We start from the raw sequence: 25,870 nt of genomic DNA, 5'->3' as shown, positions 1-25,870 counted from the left end.
CCAACACTCAATTTTAGTGGATGTCCCCTGGTTCTGGTGTTATGTGAGAGTGTAAAGAGCATCTCCCTATCCACTCTGTCCATCCCCAGCATAATTTTGTATGTCTCAACCATGTCCCCCCTCAGGCATCTCTTTTCTAGGCTGAAGAGGCCCAAACGCCGTAGCCTTTCCTCATAAGGAAGGTGCCCCAGCCCTGTAATCATCGTAGTCGCTCTCTTTTGCACCTTTTCCATTTCCACTATGTCTTTTTTGAGATGCGGCGACCAGAACTGGACACAATACTCCAGGTGTGGCCTTACCATCGATTTGTACAACGGCATTATAATATTAGCCGTTTTGTTCTCAATACCTTCCTTGAAGAAACAGAAGGGATTTCATGGCTATGCTTAAGTGAATTTAGTTTTTCAGAGGATGGATCTTTCTTTTGTCTACAGGAGAAGCATGTCAGTATGGTTCACATTGAATCAAGAAAATCTAAGCGAAGGAGTTCAGAAGTAGAAATCTTTGTGGACTGTGACTGCAGCAAGAAAGAATTCAATGAACTCATTCAACTGCTAAAGTATGAAACCAACATTGTAACTCTGAATCCACCAGAAAACATCTGGACAGATGAGGAAGGCAAGGCCATTGTTTCCCGTATCATTTCATTTTGACGTTAGCAAAGTTTTATGGAGACATATTGAGAATCTAATGCCTACGACCACTCTGTTCCCTCCAGAGCTTGACTGTGTTCCTTGGTTCCCCAGGAAGATTGCAGAATTGGACACATGCTCCCAAAGAGTTCTGATGTATGGCTCTGAGCTGGATGCAGACCACCCTGTAAGTGTTCAGTACACAGCAAAGGAGATTGGTCAAGTAAATACATGTGACAAGCAGATAACAAAGAACTGAGTAGATGCCCACCCACCAGGGGTGTGGGCAAGTAGAGCCTCCCCACCAGAGTCCTTTAAAAAGCTCCGTTGCGTGGAAGCACACACAACCCATGCGCTGTGCAGAGAGAGGCTCTGCCTCACCTGCCTCCCCACCCACTGAAGGACTGAAAAACTGGCTAAAAATAACCCAATGAAATGCTCAGTTATTTGCCTATGTGATCACTGTGATCCTCACAACAACCCACTAAAATAGAATTATTATCCCTACAACTTAACCCTAAGGGCCAAGCTCCTCCTTATTCCGAATGAGAAACATGGTCTGGTGTGTTTTGTTTTATAAATACCATGTGGCAGGGAGTTCAAAATGGGGTGGCACCACAATGAGGGGCAGGGTTTCTTCGTAGTTGGCCCGTGGCACAGTTCTGATCATATGCACCCACACGCTCATTGGAAGCATGTCCACTGTCTGAAGAGAGGGTTAGGATATGGTGTTGGTTGACTCTTCCTTGTTCCTCCTGCGACATTCCCCAATCTCCTCCCTGTCTTGGCCTCTCCACTAGCTGAATTGCGATGATGTTTGAGTGGTGTCCAAGCAATGTTAGTGCAGTATTTCTACAGAGCTGTGTCAGGGTCTATGGTGCATCTGTTGGCATTGATGCTTTTACATTGATGGGGCTGTTGTGTTGGTATACGTGGAGATATGCCAGTTCAACTTGAGGATAGGACTGGGCTGTAAGTGTATCTGATTTCTTTAAATCAATTCACAGCTAGGCTTGCAGTGTGTTCAACTCAGCTATCTTTACTGAAGGCAAGAGATGTGTGAGGCTCCTTTTAAATCTATGGATCATTTGGGGCAACTTCTCACATATAGTTTTGAAGTAGTGATTCCTTGCAGTTCCCTCTCTGTGATGTTGAGGATGTATGCTGATTTACCCCTTAGATTAATCCTCACTGCAGGGCTTTTTTCTACATGACTTCAAGCTGCCACCTGCAACATTTGGTACATGCATTAAGGTGTAAACCAACTTAAGCAATGTTGGGTTTGCACCTTCTGCTTTAGAGACCCACCTGAGGATTTTGGCCTGCTCCATCGCCACTGTGGGGCATTGTTCAGTGGTTTTAGAAAGTCAGAGCATCACGATACAATAACCAAGGTAAACAAATTCACCCTTTGCTTTTAATTTGTAGATTGAGGGATTTTTTTTTTTAATGGTGCACATAAGATTTGCTCTAGGCTTATACCATAGTCTTTCCATGCCCGATCTCGTCTGATCTCAGAAGCTAAGCAGGGTCAGGCCTGGTTAGTACTTGGATGGGAGACCGCCTGGGAACACTGGGTGCCATAGGCTTATACCATAGTCTTTCGAGACTGAAGGTTGCCAACCAACCAAGATTTGCTCTTCAAGACCACTTGAATAATTGTAATCAAGCACACTAGTTCACCTAGAACAGGGGTCTCCAAACCCCAGCCCGGGGGCCGGATATGGCCCGTGGCAAGCCTCTATCTGGCCCGCAGCCAGCCTCTTGTCCCCTGAAAGCCTCTGTCCCACTTGGCCAAACATGACTGGAACTATGCTCTGGTTGCATCTGGAGGGTGTTCAAGGGCCAAAGAGGTTGAACGAATGAGCCCATTCATTCATTTATTCACTCATCAAAGTTCCATCTCTAATTTATTTAAATAAATTTAATATTTAAATTTTTTTTTCCGGCCCTCAACACTGTGCCAGATATTTGATGTGGCCCTCTGGTCAAAAAGTTTGGAGACCCCTGACCTAGAAGAATATAGATATTAAATGAATATGCCTATCGGTGTGGGAAGGAAAGAGAAGAAGGCATTTGAAAAGCCGCTCTCGCTCTGGGAGATAATTATGAAGTAGAAATCGTAGCACACTTCAGGCACAGCAGGAATGCAGCTTGTGTACAGGTTTCATGTGCTTTTTTCTGTTTTTAATATAGCAGCTCTTCAGTTCACATTTCGCGTTCTCTGCAGGCCCACATACTGTCAAAAACCGTGGCTCCACAAAGCCAGGGGAAACTAAGATTTTGCAATAATTTGCCTATATTTGCAAAAACTGTCCAGAGGAAGAAATACAAATAAAATTACCTGAAGGAGAGGCATACTTTTTTTGTTGGTTATGACAGCATAAGCAATTTTGTTTTTAAGTTAAATTACATTGCATTTATATCCCACCATCTAACTTCCTTGGCTATATTACTCTTGGAGCTGGAGACCTAAAATCACTTTGCTGCCCTTTCCAGCCATACAGCCAATGAAAATAAAGCAAGGAGCTTAGAAATGGTCAGAGAGAGACCTTTATGATCTTCTGCACGGGTGAAAGGTGTCAAAAAGAGATGCCTACTTTGGAATAAACCCCATAGGAGTTCCTTATTCAATGTGCCATCTGTGGCTGACATTTAGAATTATAGATGCAAGTCAGAGGAAGCAGATTTTGGAATGAAGTATTATCATTGTGAATAAATCCTCAAACATCTTGCTTCCTGAAAGTTCAAATGAACAGGAAATATTTTGGGGGGACTTTGTAGTCTACTGTAAGCAGACCCCTTGCTACAGATGGTGTGGTGATTGACCCACGCCATTACTCATGACGAGTTGTTCCTTTGCTTATACATCATTGTGTTTGGTAACTGCTCATACAGTGGTGTGAATTAGAATATTAGTAAGCAGCACTGGAAAAAACACTTAATTTCTTTATGTTTACCAATTTGTTATTATTTTTTTATTTGCCATAGGGATTTAAGGACAACATCTATCGGCAGAGAAGAAAATATTTTGTCGACGTTGCCATGAATTATAAATAGTGAGTACTGACTTCAGTTTTTCCTGGGGAATTGCTGCTGGCTCAGAGAGAGCGCATGGCCTGCTTGTTGCGCTGGCTTGGAGCCCTGCAGTGGGCAGATGGCAGCCATTGATCCATGAGCTGTTAGAGCCTATTTTACACAACCACATTGGGATGGTGAGGATGTGAGGTGAGCTTATTTTGAGCTGAGCTGAGAAATGGCCAGTGCACAGGAATTGTCTGTGCCATGGCTGCAACCAGTTTGGGTACAGTTGCGGCCCAGTGATGGCATTTGTGGACTACCTTGTGAGAAGTGCACAATCCAATACAGTGATCGCATTAATTTGCACATGGTCAAATGATCACTGGATATGCATCAGTGACTCGAAACTCTTGCAGCTATACGGCTCTCTTCCCAAGCATGGGCCATCAATATGACTAGTTTGGTCCCACGAGCCAGGTGGCTCTTTGGGGGATGAGCCCTTAGACCTGCAGCCAAGTTGGCGGAAGTTTCTCAACTGGTGAACAAGTGGTTGTCATCTAACCAGCTGGGGGACATGGAAGGAGGACGGTTGGGTATGGCAGAATATCACAATACCACCTTAGTGAGCACTTAAGGCCCAATACGATACTATCCCAGGACTGGCACTGGGTGCCATAAAGCATATTTACAGCACTAGGAAAGCAAGGACCACCAGTGCTGGAACTATGCCAGTTAAGGTTGAGCCTAGCACTGGCAGGCCAACGTCAGGGGAGCACTTGTAGTAAGATGCACTGCTGTGTGGCGGTGTGGGGTTTTGGGTGGGAGGGGAGGGGGGAGGAACCGTGATGGGAGGGGCTGGGGCTGGTGGAGCCCTGCTGCACTGGATCCTATGCTCCGTGCTGGACCAAAAAGTCCGACAAAGAGCTCTTCCAGTCTGCACCGCCAAAATAGCCAGCCCGGCAGTCCCAGCCGGGCCGCTGGATACAGAAGTCGCCATTTTGGTGCTGCTGCCATTAGGATTGGGCTGTTAATCAGGCAATAATGAATGAGTATTTAGGCCAACTTTCCCAACAGCTTTGCACGAGGCTGGATTCTAGCTCTTTACTAGATTGCTTGTTGCAAACAGATTCCTAAATTGTTCGCCATATGTGCAAATGATGACTCTGTATGCCAAACTGTGCACCGATGGACAAAATTATAGGTTGTGTTGGTTGCAAGAGAGTCAGATGATCTCAGGGGGAAAAAAGGCTTACAAGTGCCCAGTGCTCATGTGAACTCATTGGGTGACATCCCTCTATATTTTCTTTTGCACAAGCAAATTCTGCATTTTGCTTGTCACACATGAGTGTGCCTTCTGATTTGTTACTATTTCTATCCTGGAAACCTGAGAACACTATCATTGGCTTTGCTTATATTACATAGTTGGCAACCTTCAGTCTCGAAAGACTATGTTATCGCGCTCTGAAAGGTGGTTCTGGCACAGCGTCTAGTGTGGCTGAAAAGGCCGATTCGGGAGTGACAATCCCTTCCACACTGGGAGCAAGTGCAGTCTGTCCCTGGTCTGTCTCCCTGGCTATAGGCCTTCCTTCTTTGCCTCTTAGCCTCAGACTGTTGGCCAAGTGTCTCTTCAAACTGGGAAAGGCCATGTTGCACAGCCTGCCTCCAAGCGGGCCGCTCAGAGGCCAGGGTTTCCCACTTGTTGAGGTCCACTCCTAAGGCCTTCAGATCCCTCTTGCAGATGTCCTTGTATCGCAGCTGTGGTCTACCTGTAGGGCGCTTTCCTTGCACGAGTTCTCCATAGAGGAGATCCTTTGGGATCCGGCCATCATCCATTCTCACGACATGACCGAGCCAACGCAGGCGTCTCTGTTTCAGTAGTGCGTACATGCTAGGGATTCCAGCACGTTCCAGGACTGTGTCGTTTGGAACTTTGTCCTGCCAGGTGATGCTGAGAATACGTCGGAGGCAGTGCATGTGGAAAGCATTCAGTTTCCTCTCCTGTTGTGAGTGAAGAGTCCATGACTCGCTGCAGTACAGAAATGTACTCAGGACGCAAGCTCTGTAGACCTGGATCTTGGTATGTTCCGTCAGCTTCTTGTTGGACCAGACTCTCTTTGTGAGTCTGGAAAATGTGGTAGCTGCTTTACCGATGCGTTTGTTTAGCTCGGTATCGAGAGAAAGAGTGTCAGAGATCGTTGAGCCAAGGTACACAAAGTCATGGACAACCTCCAGTTCATGCGCAGAGATTGTAATGCAGGGAGGTGAGTCCACATCCTGAACCATGACCTGTGTTTTCTTCAGGCTGATTGTCAGTCCAAAATCTTGGCAGGCCTTGCTAAAATGATCCATGAGCTGCTGGAGATCTTTGGCAGAGTGGGCAGTGACAGCTGCGTCATCGGCAAAGAGGAAGTCACACAGACATTTTAGCTGGAAGGCTGCTTATATTATTAGGATGGATTTTACTGATTTGCTCTGTGGCTAATAGTGTACATCACTACCAAATGCTATACTTATGTACTTCCTTGGGGGAAAAAAAAATCTTAGCAGATCAAGCCTACATTTTGATTTCATTACCATCCCCAGGAGTTAGTAACTTTCGAGCACTGCCTACAAATACCTGCCGTTTTGCAATTTTCTTGTCACACAAGCTTCCAAGTCTAGCTAATTCCAATCACATTCTCATTTTACTCCTAACGGGCCAAACTCTTCTCACTAAGAAGAAGGTAAATACTAATTTTATTGAGCTTTCCAATTTTATGTGTTCTTTTAAAAAATTTAGTTTTGTAGTTTTCCCCCCATTTGGGGTTTTTTAAGTGTGGGGGGGGCAATATTTTTCTGCAGTGCTCGGAAAAACTTGGCAGGAAAAGAGCGTTCTTAAAAGCCCATGAAAACTACAGCTCTGTGTTGTGAGTATAACTGAAACAAATTGATAACAACCTGAGAAGGGGGAGGATTTGTATCCTGTAAGCAGGGGAAGCAGTTTATCTCTTTCTACAGATCACGCCGTTCTATTGGCATTTAATATACGTATGGATCTCCCTTAATGTTCCCGCGTGAACCCCATTTGCAAATCTATACTCTGGGCAGGTTATACGTATTTGACTAGTTCCTAGCCAGTCTGAACATCTCCCCCCCCCCCTCCTAAATGGGCAATGTTCAATGTGTAAACAGTTCCACTTAATTAACACATTCTAATGAATAGCAGTTCCCTGATCTCTGGGTAGGGGTAGCCTACCTTACAGTGCAACACTAGGCTTGTCTACTCAGAAGTGTTTCTCACTGAATTCAGAGGGACTTAGACTTCAGAGGGACCTACGGGCGTGCTGCACTGTCGGAATGTGTGCTTTGGTGGCACAGTGTGCTTTACGGTGGTTGCAAAAGGGCACCATTCTGAGCAGCCACAGCCGCATACCAGCAGCCCCAGGAAAAGCTCTGGCATGATAAGTCAGGGTAGGGGGGGTGGATACTGGGGCAGGGAGGGGGGAGGTATCAGCAGCAGTGGTGCTGCTGATCTCCTACCCCCTTACCAGCGTTGATCTGCTTTCTTGGCCCCACTCAGACTTGCACCTGCAAGGCCCAGGTGGGCGTATTCTGGCAGTGGAGGCATACCCCTGCGCAAAGGAATAAATTCTTCCTTATCTGGAGGAGACAACAGGGCCTCCCCCCCCCCAAAGTGGGATGTAAAGTGCACTCTAGTGGTGTAGCTGCATTGGTGGGGGAGAGAATGCTTATTTAAGATTGACCTGTTCGTTCAAGGAAGTGCTGATCGGGATTGCAGCTGTTGTTAACATAACATAAGAACATAAGGACAGCCCCACTGGATCAGGCCATAGGCCCATCTAGTCCAGCTTCCTGTATCTCACAGCAGCCCACCAAATGCCCCACGGAGCACACCAGATAACAAGAGACCTGCAAGGCTTCCTGGGAATTGTAGTTAAGAACATAAGAACAGCCCCACTGGAGCAGGCCAGAGGCCCATCTAGTCCAGCTTCCTGTATCTCACAGTGGCCCACCAAATGCCCCACGGAGCACACCAGATAACAAGAGACCTGCAAGGCCTCCTGGGAATTGTAGTTAAGAACATAAGAACAGCCCCACTGGATAAGGCCACAGGCCCATCTAGTCCAGCTTCCTGTATCTCACAGCAGCCCACCAAATGCCCCACGGAGCACACCAGATAACAAGAGACCTGCAAGGCTTCCTGGGAATTGTAGTTAAGAACATAAGAACAGCCCCACTGGAGCAGGCCAGAGGCCCATCTAGTCCAGCTTCCTGTATCTCACAGCGGCCCACCAAATGCCCCACGGAGCACACCAGATAACAAGAGACCTGCAAGGCTTCCTGGGAATTGTAGTTAAGAACATAAGAACAGCCCCACTGGATCAGGCCATAGGCCCATCTAGTCCAGCTTCCTGTATCTCACAGGGGCCCACCAAATGCCCCAGGGAGCACACCAGATAACAAGAGACCTGCAAGGCTTCCTGGGAATTGTAGTTAAGAACCTAAGAACAGCCCCACTGGATCAGGCCATAGGCCCATCTAGTCCAGCTTCCTGTATCTCACAGTGGCCCACCAAATGCCCCAGGAGCACACCTGATAACCAGAGACCTGCAAGGCCTCCTGGGAATTGTAGTTTAAGAACATAAGAACAGCCCCACTGGATCAGGCCATCGGCCCATCTAGTCCAGCTTCCTGTATCTCACAGCAGCCCACCAAATGCCCCAGGGAGCGCACCAGATAGCAAGAGACCTGCAAGGCTTCCTGGGAATTGTAGTTAAGAACCTAAGAACAGCCCCACTGGATCAGGCCATAGGCCCATCTAGTCCAGCTTCCTGTATCTCACAGCGGCCCTCCAAATGCCCCAGGGAGCACACCAGATAACAAGAGACCTGCAAGGCTTCCTGGGAATTGTAGTTAAGAACATAAGAACAGCCCCACTGGATCAGGCCATAGGCCCATCTAGTCCAGCTTCCTGTATCTCACAGCGGCCCACCAAATGCCCCAGGGAGCACACCAGATAACAAGAGACCTGCAAGGCTTCCTGGGAATTGTAGTTAAGAACATAAGAACAGCCCCACTGGATCAGGCCATAGGCCCATCTAGTCCAGCTTCCTGTATCTCACAGCGGCCCACCAAATGCCCCAGGGAGCACACCAGATAACACCAAAACACCAGATTGTTTAGTGACTATTCCTTATATTGAACCACCAGGCTGTTTTTCTAGGATTGCTTTGGCCCTCCAATGTTGCTTCTTCTGGAATACAATCAACACTAGTGGTTGGCTATTCTTGGAGCACAGTACCCCATACACCTTGTTGGAAGCCCGTATTTGTCAGATGGGTTAATGTTTGTTGATAGCAACCAGTAGTGTAGCTAGAGGGGGTGCAAAGCACTAAGTTTTGCAGGGAGCCTCACCACACCATGCAAGCGGCCCCTGCCCCTCTCCCTTCCCTTTGGGGACATTCTGGGCCACTAGAGCGTTGCCTCTGATTTGCTCTAGTGGCCTGAAATGGATCTGAAGGGGAGGGGGAAGGGCTGCTTGCATGGTACAATGAGGCTCCCTGCAAAACTCAGTACTTGCACCCCCTCTAGCTACACCACTGATAGCAGTAACTGTGCATTGGCTGATTATATCATGTGATATAATGTGCATCGGCTGTGCGATTTGCAACAGTTGTTCTAGTTGGGGCCCTCCAAATAGCTCACAAATGCACTCAGTACTGGTCAACTTCCTACATCCCTAAGGGAACTTTTATCTGTGCCCTTCATTGTGCACTGTGCTGCCCAACATGCCCAGTCTACATGTGTGTGTGGTCCTGGGGGCACAGTGAGAAGGTACATGTGCCAGGCCAGACTCATGTTATCTTGGAGCAACCTGATGCCAAGACAGCACCAGGCCCACAATGGTTGGCAACCTTCAGTCTTGAAAGACTATGGCATAAGCCTACAGTACCCAGTATTCCCATGCGGTCTCCCATCCAAGTACTAACCAGGCCTGTCCCTGCTTAGCTTCCGAGATCATGGATAAGCCTACAGCACCAGGTATTCCCAGGCAGTCTCCCATCCAAGTACTAACCAGGCCTGAGCCTGCTTAGCTTCCGAGATCATGGTATAAGCCTACAACACCAGGTATTCCCAGGCGGTCTCCCATCCAAGTACTGACCAGGCCTGACCCTGCTTAGCTTCCGAGATCATGGTATAAGCCTACAGTACCCAGTATTCCCAGGCGGTCTCCCATCCAAGTACTGACCAGGCCTGACCCTGCTTAGCTTCCGAGATCAGACGAGATCAGGCATGTGCAGGGCCCACAAGCCTATTTTAAAAGGTGGAACGGTTGATTTATTGGAGTGACCCGACTTTCCTCTCTCACTAGAAAAAGACTCCAGGAAAATTCCATATGCAGCCAAACCTCTTTCTGTCATCTGATCCGGCAACCAATGCCACAGTCCTAAGAACTTTCTGGAGTTAGGATAAACAGGACCATTTGTGATCTCACGAGAACATAGCTCCCTGGCTTGACCTCACGAACCTTGACAACTCAGTCCAAGCCCTCTGGAGCAGGTCGCAGGAGCAGGTCGCAGGAGCAACCCACAAGCGTCAGGTCACACCTTTCCCACAATGTGGTACAAAAGGAAATGGCCTTGTTCCCTGAGACTGGGTGAGAGAACCCATCAAGAGTTGTCTCCAAACCAAAGGAAGGTCCAGGATGAGCTCATCCCACAATAGATGTTAGTCTATGGCAAAAAAAAAAAGTATTAAAAATACTTTTAGATATGCATAGTGTCTGAGGGTTACTTACTGGTGCAGTGCCAAGCACTCCCATCTCATCTGACCACTCTAGAATCTCTGTGCCACCCCAGGTGCCCAGAGCAGGCAACCTGCACTTTGCTCCAGGTTCAGCTCAACCTTCTTAGCCATTCCCCCCCCCCCCAACTGGACAAGCTAGGTCTCGCATTTGGTGAGTGCTGATGGAAATCCTCCTTGGCTGCCTTCCCCTGCAGAAGCACCCTCAGCTCCCCAGTCTCACTTCCCCTGACCAGCACCCCCTGAGTTCACCTATTGATCCCCCCGCTGGTCCTTTGTCTCCCTTGGATTTTATTTCTCAACTGGGACCACGCAGAATCTCCGCTTCCTGGCCTCACAGCTCCTGCCCCACTACCTGTTCTAGTGCAACTGTCATAGCAAAAGAAGAGGATGTTGACCATTGGCCTTGCTCTACTCTCTTCTGTGTCTTATATGCAGCCAAACCGATGATACGCATTAGTGTCTGTTTCGAGTCCTAGACTTGCATATGTGCACACAGAACAAGGAAGGAGGAGGGGGAACAGCTCAGGCAGAGAACTGGAGATTAGCCCATACGGTTACCATATGCTTCCCCTTAACTGACGCTGCCCCGTTCAAAGCTTTTAGAAGCTTTGAGGCATAGAAAGAGCCTGGAGGGCAGAGATGCCGGAGGGCATCCTTTCAGAAGCTGTAGCATTGGTTAAGAGCAGTCAGGCAGTGGGAGAGATGATTCTCCCACGAAAGTATGTAAAGTGCTTTCCAGTCCGTCAGGGGGCTCATTCCTGGCCTACAGCCTTTGTCCCAGGCTATAGTGAATCCCACCCCAGCCTCAATCTCACACCATAACTAGAGGGGTGCAAAGCACTAAGTTTTGCAGGGAACCTGCAATTGTGCAAGTGGCACTTCACCCACATTGTGCAAGTGGCCCTTCCCCCTTCAGAGCCATTTTGGACCGCCAGAGCAAAGACCGGATTGTTAGACTGCTCTAGTGGCCTGGAATGGCTCTGAAGGGGAGGGTCTGCTTGCACAGTGTGGCGAGGCTCCTTGCAAAACTTAGTGCTTTGCACCCCCTCAAGTTAGGCCACTTTTGCAGGGTATGTGCTGAGTTATGCTATGCAGCGACTTGAAGCAGAAAATGGCATGGGCAAACCCCTTGCATTTCTCTTGGTTTCCTCTTGCGTGATGCCTGGTTTTGTGTGACAGCAAATCCTAGGTGTTTCTAAAACACATACTTGATAGATAACATGTAACATGAAGGCTGTCTGGGGAATTAGAAGTGGAACAGGTGGTTCTTAAATCACACTCCTGATACCCAACTGTATACCAACTAGCAAGCAGTCTGGATAGACAAGGCAGCGATAGATGCCCAGGTGCTTATTTTCAAAACTCTTGTGTGGTTTGCATTTTTTTTGTCTTAGTGGCCAGCCAATCCCAAGAGTGGACTATACGCCCGAAGAAATCAAAACATGGGGTGTTGTGTTCAGGGAACTGACAAAACTCTACCCTACTCATGCTTGTCGAGAATATTTGAAAAACTTTCCGTTGCTGACCAAGCACTGCGGCTATCGAGAAGACAATGTCCCTCAACTGGAGGACGTGGCGGTGTTTCTCAAAGGTAAGCAGAAGAGCCTCTGACTTGAATGCAGAAGGTCCCTGGTTCAATTCCTGGCATCCCCAGGAAAAAAAACTTGGTTGAAATAGTAGAGATCTACTGCCTGTCAGTTTCAACAGGACTGAGTTGGATTGACCTGTGACTTAATTCAGTATAAAGCAACTTTGTATATTTCTAAGTTAGTGTAGGACTAAGGGCTCATTCATACATTCCTGTGTATTTAGTTCATACATTCACTGGGAGTTAGTACTAAAAGAGTGTGGTACGGTACCTCCCCTCCACTTCATAGATAACCTCTTCTGTAAACACCTGATTGGGTAAAGGCCCTGCTTGCTCAATGGTTCCAGCCCTGTTTGAGGGGGATGCATTGATCCTCCATAGGATCCACATGTGATCCACATAGGAGGGTATTTATTGGTTGAGAGGAGTAGCTCACATCATGCTATGAAATTATGGCATTCATTATAAGAACTGCAGGAACCTTTACAGAAGTTTCTTGATGTTACAGCTGAGACAACCCTTCTGTGCTGTGCTAAGGAAGTTCTGCGCAAAAGCCCCCTGGAACTATCCAGCGCCAGCAGGTTGCAGGTCCGGATTTAGCTGCGGGTCCGGATTCAGTGCTGGCAGGATGGCGCAGGCTTTCCTGCTGACATTTCTTCCTCTAAAATCATTGCAAACATGCTTTACAACACATTTGTTTGGGCTGTTAATTACAGCAATTTGTACATAGCGATTTCTTTGTAGGAAAGTAAAATACACTAGAAATGCAATTAAATATTAACCTCATCGATATTGTTAGTACAGCGATTTTCAACCAGTGTGCTGGGAATGATCCACAGGGGTGCTGCAGGGGTTTGGGGGAGGGTTGTTTATTAGTAGGGCCATTGGGGGATATGAGCCCCCCACAGGAGTGCGGAGTGCCTTGTCAGTTGTCTAACCTTGTCAGTGTGCTGTGAGATGAAAAAGGTGGAAAATAGCTGCCCTTGTACAAACATTACATTTTTCCCACTGTTTACTGGATACCCCCTCTTTTTCCTCTCTTCCAGAGAACTCTATCTTACAGTCACCATCTCCACCACATCCCTAACTTTTTGCTGGCATTACATGGGCAGAGTAAATTCAATCAGGGCAAAACCTGCACGCACACACACTGCAATAGACAGGAATTGCCACGGAATAACCCTGGTTGAAAAGGTGATTTCTCACCAGAGGAGAGGAGGCAAATGCCAGGTCCTTTTGCCCTGATCTCTTGGTTCAAATCAACCTGCTCTTTGTCGCTCTTTGTCTCCCGTCCCTGGGGATGCTCTCTTTTGGTGGTTGGGTTCAAGAAAACTATGAGCACCTCCTTGCGCAGTGACTCAGAGAGCCTGTGTTTCTAAGCACATAAAACATTTAACTTTTTTTTTGAGATGGGGTAAAAACCTTCAACGAGAGCAGCAAAGTCACGGCAAAGTATAATCATCAAGAACCCATGGAAGATTTTCAATTGAAAATAAAGTATAGTGTATGGTTCGAAAGGCTAACTTGCCCCAACTCCTACTCCTTCCTTTATTCTGACTTTCTGGCTGCCAGCACTTAGCGATAATTGGAGAGATGCTCTTTGAGCCTGGCCGTATCTTTCAGAGGTGCCTTCTGCATTGTTCTCTTGGTCCCTTAGGAAAGGCACTGGTTCCTTTTTTCCCCTTCCTTTGCTTGAAGGTAGAAAAACACTCCAGGTTCAAAAGTGTTCTATCAACCAGACAACAGTAATAATTTTTTTTTGGTAAGGGACGAGGCTTGGATCATTTTACAGTAAACAGCAACTAATGAGAGCACATCAGGGAAGACCCTGCCTGCTCAAAGTCACCATTAAGTTAGGAGCAACTCTGCGGCCTGACAATTCTCACTAGACGTTGCTGCCTGAAAGAGTGAGCGCCTGACCTGCACGTATTTGCACAGACAAACATTATTCAAAAAACTTTTCTAGGGGTAGAACTCAGTCACACATTTCGTTGCTGGCAAGGTGTATCATGCTGGTGTGCGCACAGGGGGTGTCGGCTCCTCCTGTGTGCATGGAAGGTTGCAGAGACAAGTTCATTCCTAATTAATGAATAAAAGGGCCCAAAGAAACATGATAAAAATTGATGCAGATTATTCACGCGGACAGAGGCACTGAACGGTTCTTAAAAGTGTCTGAATTCTCGATGGTTCCATATAACATTTGAAAACCAACGGTGGCTTCCAATCTGGAAAGCAAGGGCACAGCTAAAATCTGGGGATCGTATTCTACCTGTGTGCTTTGCCCTGCAGTAGTGGCATAGCTAAAGGGGCGGTGCAAAGCTCTAAGTTTTGCAGGAAGCCTCACCGCAGTGTGCAAGTGGCCCTTTTCTCTCCCCTTTGGAGCCATTCCAGGTGGTGGGAGCAAAATGACCTTACATAAATCCCCCCTGAAGTCATTACAAAATGACCTTACATAAATCCCCCCTGAAGTTCTATTCATGTTTTAAAGAACAGTTTGTGGATCTCCTGCATCATGTCTGCTTACACCCTTAGTTTCTAGACAGTAAGCCATTCTTGGTTTTCAAATGTTGTATGGAGCCTTGTTTATTTTAGACACTTTTCAAAAACTTAAGATGATTCAGCAATTTTCAACCACTGTGCCATAGCATGTTGGTGTGCCGCAAATGGTTTGCTGGTGTGCCAGAGGAATTTGGGGGAAGGGTCATTTATTAGCAGGGTCACTGGGGGATGTAAGCTCCCCACAGTGTGTGTGCCTTGTCAGTTGTCAAAAGCCAATGGTGTGCCTTGTCAATTTTAGCATCTTGTAAGTGTGCCATGAGATGAGAGAGGTTCAAAATCACTGTGATAATTCCTACATGAAGAATCTCATCTGATTTCATGAAGGTCTCTATGGCACATTGAACAGTAGCAAGCATGTGCTTGCCATTATGTATGCACAGAAAAAGCAGGAAGCCACAGTCAGTCCAGGAAGTACCTCTTTTGCATGTACCTCCACGCTACACATTTTCCAAAATAGGCTGTGCACATGTTAACAATTTTATGGGTACACCAAACAGTATAATAATCTATGAAGTTTCCCTGCAATTTGTCCTTTAAACTGATGCAGTTCATAAAATAGAAATATATTTTGTGATATTGACATCTGTTTTTCTTTCCCTCTGAAATGATGTCATGTAAGATGATTCATGTGTTTTATTTTGCAAAGACTTTTTTTTTAAAATTCTGGCAGAAATAGGTTTGAAATAATTTCTGTTGAAGGGTGCGTATAGTAAAATACTGTTGATCTCTCTTCCACTTCAGAAAGATCAGGCTTCACTGTGAGACCAGTAGCCGGATATCTGTCACCTCGAGATTTCTTAGCAGGTCTTGCCTATCGGGTTTTCCACTGTACCCAGTATATACGCCATGGCTCAGATCCCCTCTACACTCCAGAACCGTGAGTGTGATTGCTCATAATTTGAATGTGCTTTTCCAAATCCCACCTTCTGAAAAATTAGTCTGCCCTTGACTCCGGAGGTGATGCCGTTTAATGATGGTGTCACTTAATGACAGGGATGCTACAATGCATCCCCGTTGTTAAGCGACCCACACCTCTACATTCTAATACCTCATAATAACCAGAAATATGTTCAAAACATAGTGTCAAACTTGGGGAATACCTGCATTTTCAACCTGTCACCAGCTGGTTTTTATCTCCGCATCAGTATAGTACTCGCAAGTGCCACTTTCCAAAAGTTAATCCTAACTACTGGAAGCGTGTTCTCCTTGCAAACTATCATATATGGGACCACCAAGATCTAGCAAGTTCTGTACCCCCAGCCTGACATTCGCAGTTAGTATTTTAATTTTAATCTCTTCCCCTTTTGTGAAAGATACAGATGAAGGAATTAAACTTGGGTCATTCTTTACAGAAACTGAATCCTAGAATTAGTCCTGGTGGCTCAAAAAGAAAGCTCTCCATTACGAAAGGTATTCATTAAGGCCACACCAACCAATGTGCTAATTTCATCCATTTAGCCATTATTCTCATTTTTTACATTGAAATGAAAATGATAGACTAGCTAGTTGAGGTACTGCCCCTTACCGTAATTCTTAACCAGCACAGATTTTTCAGCCTTGAGTGTGTCCAGCATCACTGGAGCGGCTGCCCACTATAGCGTGGCAGGGGAGAGGACTACATTGTTTTGTTTCTGTAACCTCAGGTATCTGCTGAAACAACTTCCTAGCTTTGCTAATATAAGGACTTTTCTGTTACGCTCTCTGCTTCCAAGGGTGTTCTGATTGGTGACATTCAAAAAATTGTTTCCTTATATATCTTTAGAGGGAGAACAGCCATTGCTTCTTTGTTCCAGTAGCTATTACTGCAACCTGGACTTAGCCCCGCATTAGGTCTTTGTATATCTCCTCCATTATGCTTCAAGACTATTATAAATTATAGACTGAGACTTTTTAATCAAGTCCAGTAACAGATTTCTCTCTCTCTCTCTCTCTCTCTCTCACCTTTATAATATTTTTTGCTTAACATTCAGCCTGCAGAAGAGTTCTGATGAACTCAGAAGACAGTTTTCTAACATTTTAGTTGGTCTGAACATGGATATGATGCTCTCCTTGGGTTTTGGAATTATTTTCTAATGAACCACCATAGTGACCTGTAATCTTTGTCTGTAGTGGAGACAGAGTCATGATACGCCTGAAATGAGTTAAATAAGGATTAAACTACATTTTTGACATTTATTGAGTCTTTGAATCTTGTGCTTGGGGCTTAGCTGCTCCCTACAAGTCATTTTCCCAATGAAAATTCCTCCCTTCCTGCTTCTATTTGTCCCCAAAGCTGCTTGTATTAATCAATACACAGAGCACATCCTGGAAGAGATTTTCATTGGAGAAAGGCATGGGGAAAGGTCACCTCTACCCAAAGCCGCCTCCACTGAATTTGGTTAAAAGCAAGAAATGGAGAACCCCAAGCATGGGATTCAAATATATTGAACAACACATCTAGTTTGACCATAAGTAATGATTCAAAAGGCCACTGATCTCTTAAGAATGAGTCTTCTGGTAGCCATAATAATAATAATAATAACAGTATTTATATACCGCTTTTCAACAAAAAAGTTCCCAAAGCGGTTTACAGAAACAAAATCAAATAACTAATGGCTCCCTGTCCCAAAAGGGCTCGCAATCTAAAAATATGCAACTCCAGCAGACAGCCACTAGAAAAGACACTGCTGGGGGGAGGTGGGTCAGTTACTCTCCCCCTGCTGAATAAAAGAGGAGCACCCACTTGAAAAAGTGCCTCTTACCAGTTAGCAGGGGTAACTCCTGCTAATCTCCCATCCATGGGTAATCTCCCATCCATGTGAGACTCACTCTTGTGAATGAGCCAAGTATATAACCTATTTCCCATATATATCAAAACTTGCAAGGTACATAGCCTTGCTCTGAACTTTGCTGGACACATGATGACAAGCCAGTGGGCACATAGTGAGAGCCATTTATCTAATGCCTCATTTGTACGTCACCCATGAAGCAGCCTTCCAACTCACCACAATGGTTTTGACGGAGTCTGAGGCAGGGATAAAGGTCTCTTGCAGCCCTCTTCCTTGAAAAGTCTGACCAGTAATGCCATGAACTGAGCCTGTAGTTACAGCACTCCTCCTGACATTCACGGTTGTGACAGCAATAGCCCAACCTTATGTGGGTTTACAGCAGGGGTTCTTGCAATCAGCCCTCATAAATCTAGACCTACAGTGCAAAAGCCATGTTGCTGTCATGTGCACCAGGGCTGCCAGCACTCTTGGTCAGAGGGCCCTCATGCATGTCAGTGGCCTGCAGATGCCTTGTCAGAGTTGGTAGGTCAGCAGCGGAGGCCACTTGGGGTGGGGAACTGGCTGGGCAGGGGGTTGTTTGGGAGAAGGGGAAGATGCCACCAGCAGTCGCACATGGATATTCTGTTCCCCTTTCCCTGCCCTAAATGTGCACACTTATTCCCTTTCGCTGCCCTAAACCAACCCCTGGGTCACCTCAGACTCATGCCAGCTAAACAGCTGGTTTAGGTCCAAGAGACCCAGTGGATGCCAGGAGGCCTACAAAGTAACAAAGATTTTTACTTGTGTCTCCTGGGCTGCCTGGTCACACCCATAACATGCAGTGCGCGCTTGGTCAGTGACACTGTGTGCTGTGCAGTGACATCAAGAGGATTGGTGTCATCCAATGGTGTCACTCCCACGGCCCCGCCCCTTCTGGTCCCACTCCATCCCCATCCTCTTGCAAGAATGGGGCCAGCTTTGCAGACCAACCCCTTGCCTGCTCACCGTGGACCAGCCCCCGTCACGGTGCCTGCAGACCAGCCAGCTTGAGTGCAAGTCATTTTGGGGTCACCCTCCAGTGGTGTCACCTGGTGCGGTCTGCACCCCATAGTGACGCATTGGTGCTATGGGTTGGCAAGGGGTAGGTCTGGACCCTAAGTCAAGTTCTGAAATCAGCAGAGGTGGTGTTCACATTGAGATCATGTTCTCTTCAAGCACATGCTTCACGTACTCTTTAGAGAAACATTTAGTAGTAAAAAGCAGGGGACGTTGTAAGGCAGAACTTGATGCACAAACCTCTCAGCTGCAGGCAAATTTGTATTGTTGCTCTGGTGCGGAACTGACCCTGTTCCCAACACTCAAGTCCTTTACAAGAAGTACAAAGTGTCCATGCAAAACAGAAGACAAATGCCAACTTTCAGGCTTCCGCTCTACTCGTTAGCCCCATCTTATCTGTTTCTGTATTGTCAGAGGCAATCCCAGAAAATAGACAAAGTGGCAGAATCTCTTGCTTCATAACTACCTGGTCCTCTTCAGACAAAGCACCATCACAGAGTCCATGTTTGTAATTCAGAAATGTAATGTGAACTTGAGTGCAGTGTTCCAAACATAACATAAGAACAGCCCCACTGGATCAGGCCATAGGCCCATCTAGTCCAGCTTCCTGTATCTCACAGCGGCCCACCAAATGCCCCAGGGAGCACACCAGATAACAAGAGACCTCATCCTGGTGCCCTCCCTTGCATCTGGCATTCTGACATAGCCCATTTCTAAAATCAGGAGGTTGCGCATACACATCATGGCTTGTAACCCGTAATGGATTTTTCCTCCAGAAACTTGTCCAATCTGGGAACATGATTTTATTTTTAGCGGTGTACAGTCAGTAGGCATCTGTTTTCAGATGGAAGGGAAGGTGTGCTTTTTCTTTTTGTGGTTGAGCGGCACTGACAGTGTTCACAGCAGTGTAGCTAGAAGGGGTGCAAAGCACCAAGTTTTGCAGGGAGCATCACTGTGGCATGCAAGTGGCCCCACCGCTTCCCCTTTGGAGCTATTGTTCACACCACTTTGGTTTACATGTTTACATACAGGTGTGTACCACTTAACTAAGTTCTCCAATCTCCATTGTTATGCAAGACCTGACTGCCTCATTAAGCTCCCCTTTGTTGTGCTTTGAACACCATATGATCCCTCCTTAGGTGGAAGGTTGTTAAATGGTGCATGCCTGTGTGTGTATGTATGTGTGTGTGTATATATATACACACACACTATATATACACCACTACACACACTATATATATACACCACTACAATAGTGGGTCTCAAATATTTTAGCACTGGGACCCACTTTTTAAAACGACACACTCTTGGCACCCACCTAGCTTTACGAGAGTTAAAAAAAAAGTTTCACTTTACCAGCCACTCAAGCCTGTTTTTATACTTTCTGCTATGGGGGAGCATTTATTAAGCTCCACATTCATTGATGTGCCTGATCTTCAATAAGAGCGAAGGCACACTTGCCTGGTTGGCAACTTTCAGTCTCAAAAGACTATGGTATAAGCCTACAGCACCCGGTATTCCCAAGTGGTCTCCCATCCAAGTACTAACCAGACCTGACCCTGCTTAGCTTCCAAGATCAAGTAAATGCACATGTGTGGCTCAGTTTTGCTTTCCGTAGGGCTCAATATGTTTTCCTTGTCAGCTTGGATTGGGGGGGGGGCTCCTTCTTGAGAGGTTATTGGCCCTGCGTTCGTCAGCTTGGGACCATTCTGGTGGCATTGGGTTTCCCTCAGCCTGCTCTTTGAAGTGGACCAAGGCTCCATTGCCTACTTATGAGTAAATGCCCACATGCTCTCTGTTTCCACAGGACTCAATACATTTCCTTGTCAGCTATCAGCTTGTCAGTTTCACGACCCACCATATTGGGTCACAACCCACTGATGGGAACCGTTGCACTGCGGTACTTTGAGACAGTAAAAAGGATTTGCATGAATTGGTGTTCTACCCCATGACACTATTATACCCCTAATAACATCTCACTTTAATTTGAATGCAGGGACACATGCCACGAACTCCTGGGACACGTACCTCTGCTGGCTGATCCGAAATTTGCCCAGTTTTCTCAAGAGATCGGACTGGCCTCCCTGGGAGCATCTGATGAGGATGTCCAGAAACTTGCTACTGTGAGTCACTAAGTTTTAAAGTGTGAGTTGTCCTTATTTTTAAAGAATATGTCAGGACTGAAACAAAGAGTGTTTTTCAGAGCAACAGTGTGATGATCCACCCACTTCTTTTCAGCCTCACATACACCACCCACTTCCTTCTCCCATAGGTTCATGGCTAGTGTATTACGCAATGTTTTGGTTGCCAAGAAACTCTTGGCAGCTCATCTTGTGTGGTTGGATAATTGGGGTAATGGTGGAATGTTGATTCTCTCCCACTGGTTCCTTTTTTGACAAGGGTTCAGTATCTCCAAAATAGCTTTCTCACAATGCCAGCTAAGCAAGTCTACTCAAGCATAAGTTCTACTGAGTTCAGTGGGACTTATTCCCAGGTAAGTGTGTATAGGATGGTGGCTTTACAGCTCAAGCTTTAGTGCCTGCCCGCATGGCGCAGTGGTACCTGCATGGACCCGTCCGCATCCTGCGAGTGGGCAGGGACCATACCTTGTTGGCAACCTTCAGTCTCGAAAGACTATGGTATCGCGCTCTGAAAGGTGGTTCTGGCACAGCGTCTAGTGTGGCTGAAAAGGCCAATCCGGGAGTGACAATCCCTTCCACACTGGGAGCAAGTGCAGTCTGTCCCTGGTCTGTCTCCCTGGCTATGGGCCTTCCTTCTTTGCCTCAGACTGTTGGCCAAGTGTCTCTTCAAACTGGGTAGAGTCAGAAAGGTAAGTGAATTAAAGTTTCACTTAACTTTATTCTGCTGCACCATGGTCCCTGTGGGTCTACTTGGACCTGTAGCAGCTCTTTAGCTGGCACAAGTTGGAGTAGAGCCGAAGATCCGGTGGAAGCAGAGGGTATTGGCAGATCCATTGTCACTGATGCCCACCCTGGCCATGTCCCTGTGTCTGCACAAGGGGCAAGCATATAACACAGACCCTTTCTTCACCCTACAAACTGTGTCAAACAACTGGAAGATTGATTGGTATCTTTCAGGTCCCTTTGTTCAAGCTCCCTGTGTTTCTGGAGGACTGATTTGTGTTTGTAGTTACACACCATCACAGAGCACAGATGTCTATTGATTACACATGAGTAAACCGACACCTGCTCTTTGGACACACTTCCCTCTACTTGAGATTCTTCTGTACATCAGTTCAGAAGAATCTCAATTATGTCTTGGAAGGCTGGAGGCAAAACTCATTTACTTGCACATGCTCTGGGGCTAGTAAATCTTGTTTACTGCATCAGGTTGCTCCTGGGAGCTAAAGGTCCCTGATTATTAGGGTACCTATCCTTTCCCTTGCTAGTCAGCTGCCACCTTGCCTCCTGCTTATGCACAGGACACATCTGCAGAAATTGATCACTGGGATTTGTAGTTCTTGAGAGCACTGCACAGGGAGGGACGTCTTGGTCCCTCGAACAAGGCCTAGAGTATCCTCTAGTATAAGTGCGTTGGTTCACTTCCTCTTTGTTCTTGAGGGGGCCAGGCCAGTGGCCCACTGTTCAGGATGCTGCTTGTTCTGTTCTAAAATTGCTTCCAGTTGGCTCCAGCAAATCTTTCTGTGTTGAACTTGATACAGGGAAACAAAGCTGATCAGCCTCAAGCATGATCTACAATTTAGCCTCGGTTTATCCTCATTTGACTTACAGCCCAGGCCACGTACCAACCTTTGGACCTGGGTTAAGTGTTCCCCTCTCTCCATCCTGCTCACACATGGCTAGTACCTGGTACTATCCACTTAACAGAGACGGATGCAATGCAGTTTTTTTGTGCTGGATAGTGTGGGAGAGGTGTTGTATGAGAGAGCTCCATGCCTGCATCAGAGCTTCCACGTGTGTAAAGAATGCTCTCACTTAATGAGAAAAATAGCTCTCTCTAATTCTTTTTTTTGCAGAGTGCCATGTCGAGGCAAAACCATGTACCGCTTTATGACTTTGTGCTACATCTCTGACTATGGTTGCTAGGAATACACTTTTTATTTATAAACTGTTTTTTTCTTTTTAAAAAAACAACAACAAAACAACCCTATAAATATTGTAAGAACTCTACAGCAGCATTTTCTAGGTAGTTTTAGAGAAGGTTTTAAAAAATCACAAGCAGGGAGGAATTGGAAATATTCCTGACCGTATATATTGATGCAGAAACCAAATGGTTCATGTGCAAGCACGGTATATATCCAAAAATGAACATGCAGAGCTCCACATGTGCAGGTGCTTCATAGGATGTGATCCAAACCATCTCCCTTCATCAGAGATTAACAGAAGTCCCTGCAGGCACGTGGCTTAGCCTCTTATCCGATGATTTTTGAGAAATGCCAATTTCAAGGTATGTGCCTGCTAATGCCTTGGCTTGTAGGATTACCTGAGCACAGGTGCTGGGTACTTTCTATCCTCAATCTGTGTTTACTGGTGTTAGTATTTGGGTCAAGAAATTAACGTCTGTTATTTCTGCCATGAGAAGGGCAGCATTTGTACACAAACCTTCTGTAGTGCTCTCCTTTACGGCGCTATCTACAAATCTGTCCAATTAAAGAAATTGCTGTCAGGCACTAATTGGCTCCATTAAACACTTTCAAGTTTTTTTTCCTCCCTTCCTCAAAGCTGCGCTTCAACCTCGGAGTCCCTTATGTATTAATAACTGCAACCCCCTCTTCTCTTTCTTGGCAACATTTATTGTGACATTTTAATCTTGCACCAGAGAATGAAAACTAAACAATTTCTGTCCTTTTTCACTGGCCTCTGTACAGAAAATTGCAGCAATGAATTGCTTCTGAAATGGGGGAAAGTAGAGCTTTTGTGCGTGCTTATGGGGTTCATTTTTATAAATATAAATGATTTGTCCTTTATCTGAATGATGCAAGAAGAAAATGCTTTAGTAACTGTTCATTAAAAAAAATACACAACCAAAACTGGACCAAAATATTTGCTTACGCAAGTCAATTGAATTATGCACACTAAGGAAAACTTAAAATTTTGTCTCAGGAAGGAAAAGTTACATAGTCCAGAGAGAAGGTACTTTTTTCTGGTTATCTTATCAACTTACAACCCAATGGTCGCATGTACAGGAGACCCATGGTCTTCATTATATCCAGTGCAGCTTGGGAGAAACTGGAAGGTTCCTTGGGGATATTTTCCCCATGCTAACTAATGCCCCAGCTTGCCTTATGCGTCTACTCAAATCTGTACCTGTAGGTGCAAGTCCAAGCAGCCCCGTGTAATGACTGAAGGACTGGGGGGAGGTTTAGAATACGTTGGAGGTCTGCTCCGCCAATCCTGCCCCTTCCCGGCCCCAATCTTCCCCTCATTCTGCCCTCCCCGTCTCCAATCCACCCTCCTGCCACCTCTCCACTATCTGGTGTGACTCTCACCTCTAGTGGCTGATCAACTGGATACAGTGTTGACCGGATGGCACAAGCGTCCCTTCCAGTGCTGCTTACGTTCCAGTTGCACAAACTAAAATTTGCTAGCCTTTGTTTTTCCCAAGAAAAGACTGAAAAAAAAGTACTGTTGCAAGGTCTAAAAATACTGAAACCAACAATAGAGACATTTTAAAAAAATAAAAAATTACTGCTTTGGAAACTAGTTGTGCTTTGGGTAGATATGTTGTAATTGTTGCGCAATTAAGGTTGGCAGTCCTGTCAGTTACTGCCCTGCAATACTGACCGTTTCCTCTGTCCGTCATCTTAACGTCAAAGACCATCGTCTCAGTAATGACGACAGTATCTGAACTGGTAGGATTCCATTGCTAGAGGCTGTGTGGAATCCTGGAACTAGGAGTCAGGCATATGTACGTGTGTGTTATTTTGTCCATGTGGTAACTTACATTCTTAAAAACTCCAGCCAGCTAGGAGCAGAAAGTGGTCCTCAAGCCCTGCACATTTTCTGCAGATAATCCATCCATTATAGAGGCATGCCTCACCTTTGCAGTCAGTCTTTCGAGATGGCTAGCAAAATAAAAACTCACAATCAAAGCACATCAGTAGAACAGCAATAAAAGAGAAATAGCAGTTCTCTTAGTTTTCAATAGCAATTTTGAAAAGCTCTGCAAAATCAGCATGTATTTAAGAGGAGGAAAAATCAGGACCTGGCACGTTTCAGAAAGGGAATTCCACAAGGGCAGCACCACCATTGAAAAGTGCTGGTGTCTGATCCCTATCAAATGGAGACAAAGGCAAACCCAGACGCAGGGCCTGAGATGTTCATCTGAGGGCCCTGGTCGTTTCACATGGTTGTAGGTGGTCCTCAAGGTCACTCTGCTTCAGAATGCTTTCAAAGTTAACCCCAGCACTTGACCAGTGGGCAAGCAGGGCAGCTATTCAAAACTGGCGTTGCATGTTCCAGCCGCCTGGCCTTTATCGACATCCTCACAACTGCATTCTGAACAAACTGACATTTTTGGACCTGCAAGCTCCATGTCGAGACAGCAGCCATTTATGATACATTGCAGAAAAACTCAGTGGATTGCATCCTGAGACATGCATTAGGCAGTTGGCATGCATTAGGGAGAGCTGCAGCATGAAGAGAGGAAGATCAGTGAGGGGGGATGTGAATGAAAACAGGTCGGTCTTTTTTATCCACAGGTTTTGAACCTGTGGATTTGACTCAGTGCAGGTTCTGAACCTGGGTTGGGGAGCCCTGGACTTGACCTCCTGGATGCAGCAGAAGCACTTTCCAGTTGCATCTGGGAGGCTTACTGAGGCCCTGGGAGGCTGCACATAGCCTTTCTGGCGTCAGAAAGCCCCCAGAGGTGTTGGAAAAGCACTTCTGTTTTCAGAAGAAACCAAAGTGCCTTTCTGATGCCCCAGGAAGCATTCCGAGGCTCAGAGGGGCTGCGTGCCTTAGAAGCAGAGCTATAGAACCTGGACAAGTCTCCTGGAAGCTGCAAGTGACATCACAAGAGGTGAAGACCATCGAGAAGACCACAGAGAAGGTTAATGTGCTGTCAGTGTGCCATGAGAAGAGTAATATTGAAAATCACTGTTCTGTTTAGTTGTAACTTAGAGAGAGTGGTTCTGAATGCAACACCAATAGGGCTGAAGCAGCAACAGTGTAATCAGGATGGTACCCACGTTCTGGGCAGGAAGATTTTAATAAAATTAGCAGATAGGCAAAAGAAATTGTATTTGAATAACAATGAATAATAGATATTATTCATAATATAAAAGCCCATCAGTGCATGCTGCTTTCACCCATCATGAAATCAATCCTCTTTTTAAAAAAGAATAAGGTGCACACAACTATAGGCATGCCCCTTATCCTTGGCATGTCTTTCAGAGGAGCTTCTGAGTTCTGCAGAGGAAGTCCGCCTGTAGCCCCAGCGGGCCTCAGAATGGCCATTTTTGACCAAAAACTGGAAGT

At 46.1% G+C, this 25,870-nt stretch overlaps 1 protein-coding gene across 1 annotated transcript in view; it reads left to right on the top strand.

The window, feature by feature from the left end:
* The window catches only part of TPH2 (tryptophan hydroxylase 2), a 67,501-nt gene that overhangs the window by 11,189 nt on the left and 30,442 nt on the right, over positions 1 to 25,870 (top strand). Inside the window, exons 3-8 of the mRNA XM_066633678.1 lie at positions 435 to 618; positions 719 to 819; positions 3,624 to 3,691; positions 11,855 to 12,051; positions 15,349 to 15,484; positions 20,407 to 20,533. Of these exons, the coding sequence (XP_066489775.1) occupies positions 435 to 618; positions 719 to 819; positions 3,624 to 3,691; positions 11,855 to 12,051; positions 15,349 to 15,484; positions 20,407 to 20,533 (813 nt within the window). The remainder of the gene's footprint in view (positions 1 to 434; positions 619 to 718; positions 820 to 3,623; positions 3,692 to 11,854; positions 12,052 to 15,348; positions 15,485 to 20,406; positions 20,534 to 25,870) is intronic.

The sequence above is a fragment of the Tiliqua scincoides genome, chromosome 7, assembly GCF_035046505.1.
Source record: "Tiliqua scincoides isolate rTilSci1 chromosome 7, rTilSci1.hap2, whole genome shotgun sequence".
Classification (NCBI taxonomy): Eukaryota; Metazoa; Chordata; class Lepidosauria; order Squamata; family Scincidae; genus Tiliqua; species Tiliqua scincoides.
Note: the sequence above shows the minus strand (reverse complement) of the source record. Positions and strands in the feature narration are given on the sequence as shown.